At 47.3% G+C, this 11,571-nt stretch overlaps 1 protein-coding gene across 2 annotated transcripts in view; it reads right to left on the bottom strand.

Moving 5' to 3' along the window:
- Window positions 1-356: 356 nt before the first annotated feature.
- Window positions 357-11,571, bottom strand: part of RPS6KA5 (ribosomal protein S6 kinase A5) — a 121,256-nt gene continuing 110,041 nt past the window's right edge. For both annotated transcript variants that reach the window (XM_088455563.1, XM_088455562.1), the window contains exon 17: window positions 357-854. In XM_088455563.1, coding sequence (XP_088311689.1) covers window positions 621-854 — 234 coding nt within the window. In that variant the 3' untranslated portion in view covers window positions 357-620. The remainder of the gene's footprint in view (window positions 855-11,571) is intronic.

Here is an 11,571-nt window from a genome sequence, read left to right as displayed (position 1 = left end):
AGTGGGAGAGCCAAAGATTGCATATGCCTGCTGTACCTTATAGACAACATAGCCACGTAAATAAAAGCCGCCCCTCTGTGACAGTTCGTTCTCGGCAGGCAGTTGCATGGAAGTCTCAACAGCAGGTGTGGGGTAATATAAGGCAATATGTGCGATTGTCCGCAGCAGCCCTAAAGGCCCCCATACATCAGAGATTGATTGCAGCAATCGTGCAATTTGCAATCGATTGTGTATAAAAATCTTTCCCTTTTTCAATCAATTGCAGATTGCAGAATTGCCACAATCGATTGAAAAAGGGAAAGATTTTTATACACAATCGATTGCAAATTGCACGATTGCTGCAATCAATCTCTGATGTATGGGGGCCTTTACACAGTCTGAAATCTCCCCGTGACAGAAGCGCAGAGGAGGAAAGGAGCAGGGGGTACATTACAGCACTTATTGTTAGTGCTCCTATGCCAAAATAACACCCCAACACCCTGCAGCACCAAAAGGTTCATATGAAAGAAGTGAGAAGATAAAGGATGATGGCTGAATGCTCTCAGGCCCTGGAGCCGCGTCCCGCGGAGCTCTGGAAGCCGCCTCCCTAGTTTCTGTAGAGCGCTGGTCTCCGCGTTGCTTTAGTCCGTGAACTGGAAGATAGTGTTGGGGTTATTGCTGTCGCTGCGGCTGGCTGGCTGCAGAGTCTTTGAGGGGGAGGTTTTACCATGAGAGTGGGAGGAGTGAGAGCTCTCGCTGGAACTGCTCCTGGTCTCTGTACTCGTACTCGTTTTCTTCATCTTCCTGCGCTTGGCTAACGGGGCTTTGTCCACGTTCTGGAGGAGGAACCCTTCCCGCTTGTACTTGTTGAAGGCCTGAGGAGGTAAACACAATAGCATGTCAGCCGCTTTATTCTGCAGAGCATTCCGCCTAGCCCCCCTGAGATAAGAGTGATGTAACATGAAATGTCCTAACCTGCAGAACACACGGACGTTATGCAGAACGGACCTGAATCTATTTGCTCGTCTGACTGCATTACACCAGGAAAAGAAGTCTGTGCTAGTCACTGGCTCTCCCCCTGGCTGCGGACTCTGAGCCCGATTATTTAAGGATTGCTATTGCCATCGCAGCTCCGTAATGGCACAGGTCTGTTGTGAATATATATGCTAATAACTGCCATTGCACATGCCAGCACACTGCCAGCATAGAGACGCCCACTACCACACACATGCGTTTCAAAGACCACCACCCCCAAACGCTCACTGCCTGTCACTCACTCTGCGATAGCTCTGCGCGGTCTCTGTGGTCACAACGAAGCCATTGCGCACGCGCAGCACTGCCGATGCCGGGAATCGAACCATGCGGCCAGCGGAATTTCATACCGATTCCCTGATACAGACCCAGTGACACACACATACAGACCCAGTCACACACACACATACAGACATACAGACCCAGTCTCACACACATACAGACATACAGACCCAGTCACACACACATACAGATCCAGTCACACACACATACAGACCCAGTCACACACACATACAGACATACAGACCCAGTCACACAGACATACAGACCCAGTCACACACACATACAGACATACAGACCCAGTCACACACACATACAGACATACAGATCCAGTCACACACACATACAGACATACAGACCCAGTCACACACACATACAGACATACAGACCCAGTCACACACACATACAGACCCAGGCACACACACATACAGACATACAGGCCCAGTCACACACACATACAGACATACAGACCCAGTCACACACACATACAGACATACAGACCCAGTCACACACACATACAGACATACAGACCCAGTCACACACACATACAGATCCAGTCACACACTGTCACACATACAGACCCAGTCACATACAGATACAGACATACAGACCCAGTCACACACACATACAGACCCAGTCACACACACATACAAACCCAGTCACACACACATACAGACATACAGACCCAGTCACACACACATACAGACATACAGACCCAGTCACACACACATACAGACATACAGACCCAGTCACACACACATACAGACATACAGACCCAGTCACACACACATACAGATCCAGTCACACACTGTCACACATACAGACCCAGTAACATACAGATACAGACATACAGACCCAGTCACACACAGATACAGACATACAGACCCACAGATCCAGTCACACACTGTCACACACAGACCCAGTCACATACAGATACAGACATACAGACCCAGTCACACACACATACAGATCCAGTCACACACTGTCACACATACAGACCCAGTCACATACAGATACAGACATACAGACCCAGTCACACACACACATACAGACCCAGTCACACACACATACAGACCCAGTCACACACAGACACAGACCCAGTCACACACACATACAGATCCAGTCACACACAGATACAGACATACAGACCCAGTCACACACAGATACAGATATACAGACCCAGTCACACACACATACAGACATACAGACCCAGTCACACACACATACAGACATACAGACCCAGTCACACACACATACAGACATACAGACCCAGTCACACACACATACAGACATACAGACCCAGTCACACACACATACAGATCCAGTCACACACTGTCACACATACAGACCCAGTCACACACACATACAGACATACAGACCCAGTCACACACACATACAGACCCAGTCACACACACATACAGACATACAGACCCAGTCACACACACATACAGACATACAGACCCAGTCACACACACATACAGATCCAGTCACACACACATACAGATCCAGTCACACACTGTCACACATACAGACCCAGTCACACACACATACAGATCCAGTCACACACTGTCACACATACAGACCCAGTCACAAACACATACAGACCCAGTCACACAGATACAGACATACAGACCAAGTCACACACACATACAGACCCAGTCACACACACATACAGACCCAGTCACACACAGATACAGACATACAGACCCAGTCACACACAGATACAGACCCAGTCACACACACACAGATACAGACATACAGACCCAGTCACATACAGATACAGACCCAGTCACACAAAGATACAGACCCAGTCACACACAGATACAGACATACAGACCCAGTCACACACACATACAGACCCAGTCACACACACATACAGACATGCAGACCCAGTCACACACACATACAGACCCAGTCACACACACATACAGATCCAGTCACACACTGTCACACATACAGACCCAGTCACATACAGACACAGACATACAGACCCAGTCACACACACATACACACATACAGACCCAGTCACACACACATACAGATCCAGTCACACACTGTCACACATACAGACCCAGTCACATACAGATACAGACATACAGACCCAGTCACAAACACATACAGACCCAGTCACACAGATACACACATACAGACCCAGTCACACACACATACAGACCCAGTCACACACACATACAGACCCAGTCACACACACATACAGATCCAGTCACACACTGTCACACATACAGACCCAGTCACACACAGATACAGACATACAGACCCAGTCACAAACAGATACAGATATACAGACCCAGTCACACACACATACAGACATACAGACCCAGTCACACACACATACAGACATACAGACCCAGTCACACACACATACAGACATACAGACCCAGTCACACACACATACAGATCCAGTCACACACTGTCACACATACAGACCCAGTCACATACAGATACAGACATACAGACCCAGTCACACACACATACAGACATACAGACCCAGTCACACACACATACAGACCCAGTCACACACACATACAGACATACAGACCCAGTCACACACACATACAGATCCAGTCACACACTGTCACACATACAGACCCAGTCACATACAGATACAGACATACAGACCCAGTCACACACACATACAGACATACAGACCCAGTCACACAGAGATACAGACATACAGACCCAGTCACACACACATACAGACATACAGACCCAGTCACACACACATACAGACATACAGACCCAGTCACACACACATACAGACATACAGACCCAGTCACACACACATACAGATCCAGTCACACACTGTCACACATACAGACCCAGTCACATACAGATACAGACATACAGACCCAGTCACACACACATACAGACATACAGACCCAGTCACACACACATACAGATCCAGTCACACCCTGTCACACATACAGACCCAGTCACATACAGATACAGACATACAGACCCAGTCACAAACACATACAGACCCAGTCACACAGATACACACATACAGACCCAGTCACACACACATACAGACCCAGTCACACACACATACAGACCCAGTCACACACACATACAGATCCAGTCACACACTGTCACACATACAGACCCAGTCACACACAGATACAGACATACAGACCCAGTCACAAACAGATACAGATATACAGACCCAGTCACACACACATACAGACATACAGACCCAGTCACACACACATACAGACATACAGACCCAGTCACACACACATACAGACATACAGACCCAGTCACACACACATACAGATCCAGTCACACACTGTCACACATACAGACCCAGTCACACAGATACAGACATACAGACCCAGTCACACACACATACAGACCCAGTCACACAGATGCAGACCCAGTCACAGACACATACAGACCCAGTCACACACACATACAGACCCAGTCACACACACATACAGACATACAGATCCAGTCACACACAGATACAGATATACAGACCCAGTCACACACAGATACAGACCCAGTCACATACAGATACAGACCCAGTCACAACCAGATACAGACCCAGTCACACACAGATACAGACCCAGTCACACACAGATACAGACATACAGACCCAGTCACACACACATACAGATCCAGTCACACACACATACAGACATACAGACCCAGTCACACACACATACAGATCCAGTCACACACACATACAGACATACAGACCCAGTCACACACACATACAGACCCAGTCACATACAGATACAGACATACAGACCCAGTCACACACACATACAGACCCAGTCACACACACATACAGACCCAGTCACACACACATACAGACCCAGTCACATACAGATACAGACTTACAGACCCAGTCACACACACATACAGACCCAGTCACACACACATACAGACATACAGACCCAGTCACACACACATACAGACCCAGTCACACACAGATACAGACCCAGTCACACACAGATACAGACATACAGACCCAGTCACATACAGATACAGACCCAGTCACATACAGATACAGACCCAGTCACATACAGATACAGACATACAGACCCAGTCACACACACATACAGACCCAGTCACAAACACATACAGACCCAGTCACACACACATACAGACCCAGTCACATACAGATACAGACCCAGTCACACACAGATACAGACCCAGTCACACACAGATACAGACATACAGACCCAGTCACACACATATACAGACCCAGTCACACACAGATACAGACATACAGACCCAGTCACACACACATAAAGACCCAGTCACATACAGATACAGACATACAGACCTAGTCACACACAGATACAGACATACAGACCCAGTCACACACACATACAGACATACAGACCCAGTCACATACAGATACAGACCCAGTCACATACAGATACAGACCCAGACACAAACACATACAGACATACAGACCCAGTCACACACAGATACAGACCCAGTCACACACACATACAGACATACAGACCCAGTCACATACAGATACAGACACAGTCACACACACATACAGACATACAGACCCAGTCACACACAGATACAGACATACAGACCCAGTCACACACAGATACAGACCCAGTCACACACACATACAGACATACAGACCCAGTCACACACACATACAGACCCACTCACACACAGATACAGACATACAGACCCAGTCACATACACATACAGACCCAGTCACACACACATACAGACCCAGTCACACACACATACAGACTCAGTCACACACAGATACAGACCCAGTCACACACACATACAGACATACAGACCCAGTCACACACACATACAGACATACAGACCCAGTCACACACACATACAGACATACAGACCCAGTCACATACAGATACAGACCCAGTCACATACAGATACAGACCCAGTCACATACAGATACAGACTCAGTCACATACAGATACAGACATACAGACCCAGTCACACACACATACAGACCCAGTCACAAACACGTACAGACCCAGTCTCACACACATACAGACATACAGACCCAGTCACATACAGATACAGACCCAGTCACACACAGACCCAGTCACACACACAGATAGAAATACAGACCCAGTCACATACAGATACAGACCCAGTCACACACAGATACAGACCCAGTCACACACAGATACAGACATACAGACCCAGTCACACACACATACAGACCCAGTCACACACAGATACAGACATACAGACCCAGTCACACACACATACAGACATACAGATCCAGTCACACACACATACAGATCCAGTCACACACTGTCACACATACAGACCCAGTCACACAGATACAGACATACAGACCCAGTCACACACACATACAGACCCAGTCACACAGATACAGACCCAGTCACAGACACATACAGACCCAGTCACACACACATACAGACCCAGTCACACACACATACAGACCCAGTCACACACACATACAGACATACAGATCCAGTCACACACAGATACAGATATACAGATCCAGTCACACACAGATACAGACCCAGTCACACACACACAGATACAGACATACAGACCAAGTCACATACAGATACAGACCCAGTCACATACAGATACAGACCCAGTCACAACCAGATACAGACCCAGTCACATACAGATACAGACCCAGTCACACACAGATACAGACCCAGTCACACACAGATACAGACATACAGACCCAGTCACACACACATACAGACCCAGTCACACACACAAACAGACATACAGACCCAGTCACACACACATACAGACCCAGTCACATACAGATACAGACATACAGACCTAGTCACACACACATACAGACCCAGTCACATACAGATACAGACATACAGACCCAGTCACACACACATACAGACCCAGTCACACACACGTACAGACCCAGTCACACACAGATACAGACACTCAGACCCAGTCACACACACATACAGACCCAGTCACACACACATACAGACATACAGACCCAGTCACACAGAGATACAGACATACAGACCCAGTCACATACAGATACAGACCCAGTCACATACAGATACAGACCCAGTCACATACAGATACAGACATACAGACCTAGTCACACACACATACAGACCCAGTCACATACAGATACAGACATACAGACCCAGTCACACACACATACAGACCCAGTCACACACACATACAGACCCAGTCACACACACATACAGACCCAGTCACACACAGATACAGACACTCAGACCCAGTCACACACACATACAGACCCAGTCACACACACATACAGACATACAGACCCAGTCACACAGAGATACAGACATACAGACCCAGTCACATACAGATACAGACCCAGTCACAAACACATACAGACCCAGTCACACACAGATACAGACCCAGTCACACACACATACAGACATACAGACCCAGTCACATACAGATACAGACACAGTCACACACACATACAGACCCAGTCACACACAGATACAGACATACAGACCCAGTCACACACAGATACAGATATACAGACCCAGTCACACACAGATACAGATATACAGACCCAGTCACACACAGATACAGACCCAGTCACACACACACAGATACAGACATACAGACCAAGTCACATACAGATACAGACCCAGTCACATACAGATACAGACCCAGTCACACACAGATACAGACCCAGTCACACACAGATACAGACATACAGACCCAGTCACACACACATACAGACCCAGTCACACACACATACAGATCCAGTCACACACTGTCACACATACAGACCCAGTCACACAGATACAGACATACAGACCCAGTTACACACACATACAGACCCAGTCACACAGATACAGACCCAGTCACAGACACATACAGACCCAGTCACACACACATACAGACCCAGTCACACACACATACAGACCCAGTCACACACACATACAGACATACAGATCCAGTCACACACAGATACAGATATACAGATCCAGTCACACACACATACAGACATACAGACCCAGTCACACACACATACAGACATACAGACCCAGTCACATACAGATACAGACACAGTCACACACACATACAGACATACAGACCCAGTCACACACAGATACAGACATACAGACCCAGTCACACACAGATACAGACCCAGTCACACACACATACAGACATACAGACCCAGTCACACACACATACAGACCCACTCACACACAGATACAGACATACAGACCCAGTCACATACACATACAGACCCAGTCACACACACATACAGACCCAGTCACACACACATACAGACTCAGTCACACACAGATACAGACCCAGTCACACACACATACAGACATACAGACCCAGTCACACACACATACAGACATACAGACCCAGTCACACACACATACAGACATACAGACCCAGTCACATACAGATACAGACCCAGTCACATACAGATACAGACCCAGTCACATACAGATACAGACTCAGTCACATACAGATACAGACATACAGACCCAGTCAAACACACATACAGACCCAGTCACAAACACGTACAGACCCAGTCTCACACACATACAGACATACAGACCCAGTCACATACAGATACAGACCCAGTCACACACAGACCCAGTCACACACACAGATAGAAATACAGACCCAGTCACATACAGATACAGACCCAGTCACACACAGATACAGACCCAGTCACACACAGATACAGACATACAGACCCAGTCACACACACATACAGACCCAGTCACACACAGATACAGACATACAGACCCAGTCACACACACATACAGACATACAGATCCAGTCACACACACATACAGATCCAGTCACACACTGTCACACATACAGACCCAGTCACACAGATACAGACATACAGACCCAGTCACACACACATACAGACCCAGTCACACAGATACAGACCCAGTCACAGACACATACAGACCCAGTCACACACACATACAGACCCAGTCACACACACATACAGACCCAGTCACACACACATACAGACATACAGATCCAGTCACACACAGATACAGATATACAGATCCAGTCACACACAGATACAGACCCAGTCACACACACACAGATACAGACATACAGACCAAGTCACATACAGATACAGACCCAGTCACATACAGATACAGACCCAGTCACAACCAGATACAGACCCAGTCACATACAGATACAGACCCAGTCACACACAGATACAGACCCAGTCACACACAGATACAGACATACAGACCCAGTCACACACACATACAGACCCAGTCACACACACAAACAGACATACAGACCCAGTCACACACACATACAGACCCAGTCACATACAGATACAGACATACAGACCTAGTCACACACACATACAGACCCAGTCACATACAGATACAGACATACAGACCCAGTCACACACACATACAGACCCAGTCACACACACGTACAGACCCAGTCACACACAGATACAGACACTCAGACCCAGTCACACACACATACAGACCCAGTCACACACACATACAGACATACAGACCCAGTCACACAGAGATACAGACATACAGACCCAGTCACATACAGATACAGACCCAGTCACATACAGATACAGACCCAGTCACATACAGATACAGACATACAGACCTAGTCACACACACATACAGACCCAGTCACATACAGATACAGACATACAGACCCAGTCACACACACATACAGACCCAGTCACACACACATACAGACCCAGTCACACACACATACAGACCCAGTCACACACAGATACAGACACTCAGACCCAGTCACACACACATACAGACCCAGTCACACACACATACAGACATACAGACCCAGTCACACAGAGATACAGACATACAGACCCAGTCACATACAGATACAGACCCAGTCACAAACACATACAGACCCAGTCACACACAGATACAGACCCAGTCACACACACATACAGACATACAGACCCAGTCACATACAGATACAGACACAGTCACACACACATACAGACCCAGTCACACACAGATACAGACATACAGACCCAGTCACACACAGATACAGATATACAGACCCAGTCACACACAGATACAGATATACAGACCCAGTCACACACAGATACAGACCCAGTCACACACACACAGATACAGACATACAGACCAAGTCACATACAGATACAGACCCAGTCACATACAGATACAGACCCAGTCACACACAGATACAGACCCAGTCACACACAGATACAGACATACAGACCCAGTCACACACACATACAGACCCAGTCACACACACATACAGATCCAGTCACACACTGTCACACATACAGACCCAGTCACACAGATACAGACATACAGACCCAGTTACACACACATACAGACCCAGTCACACAGATACAGACCCAGTCACAGACACATACAGACCCAGTCACACACACATACAGACCCAGTCACACACACATACAGACCCAGTCACACACACATACAGACATACAGATCCAGTCACACACAGATACAGATATACAGATCCAGTCACACACAGATACAGACCCAGTCACACACACACAGATACAGACATACAGACCAAGTCACATACAGATACAGACCCAGTCACATACAGATACAGACCCAGTCACAACCAGATACAGACCCAGTCACAACCAGATACAGACCCAGTCACACACAGATACAGACCCAGTCACACACAGATACAGACATACAGACCCAGTCACACACACATACAGACCCAGTCACACACACATACAGACATACAGACCCAGTCACACACACATACAGACCCAGTCACATACAGATACAGACATACAGACCTAGTCACACACACATACAGACCCAGTCACATACAGATACAGACATACAGACCCAGTCACACACACATACAGACCCAGTCACACACACATACAGACCCAGTCACACACAGATAAAGACACTCAGACCCAGTCACACACACATACAGACCCAGTCACACACACATACAGACATACAGACCCAGTCACACAGAGATACACACATACAGACCCAGTCACATACAGATACAGACCCAGTCACATACAGATACAGACCCAGTCACAAACACATACAGACATACAGACCCAGTCACACACAGATACAGACCCAGTCACACACACATACAGACATACAGACCCAGTCACATACAGATACAGACACAGTCACACACACATACAGACATACAGACCCAGTCACACACAGATACAGACATACAGACCCAGTCACACACAGATACAGACCCATTCACACACACATACAGACATACAGACCCAGTCACACACAGATACAGACATAC

The sequence above is a fragment of the Taudactylus pleione genome, unplaced genomic scaffold (genome assembly GCF_031769625.1).
Source record: "Taudactylus pleione unplaced genomic scaffold, aTauple2 ptg000660l, whole genome shotgun sequence".
Taxonomy (NCBI): domain Eukaryota; kingdom Metazoa; phylum Chordata; class Amphibia; order Anura; family Myobatrachidae; genus Taudactylus; species Taudactylus pleione.
This window is presented reverse-complemented; position numbering and strand designations above follow the sequence as displayed.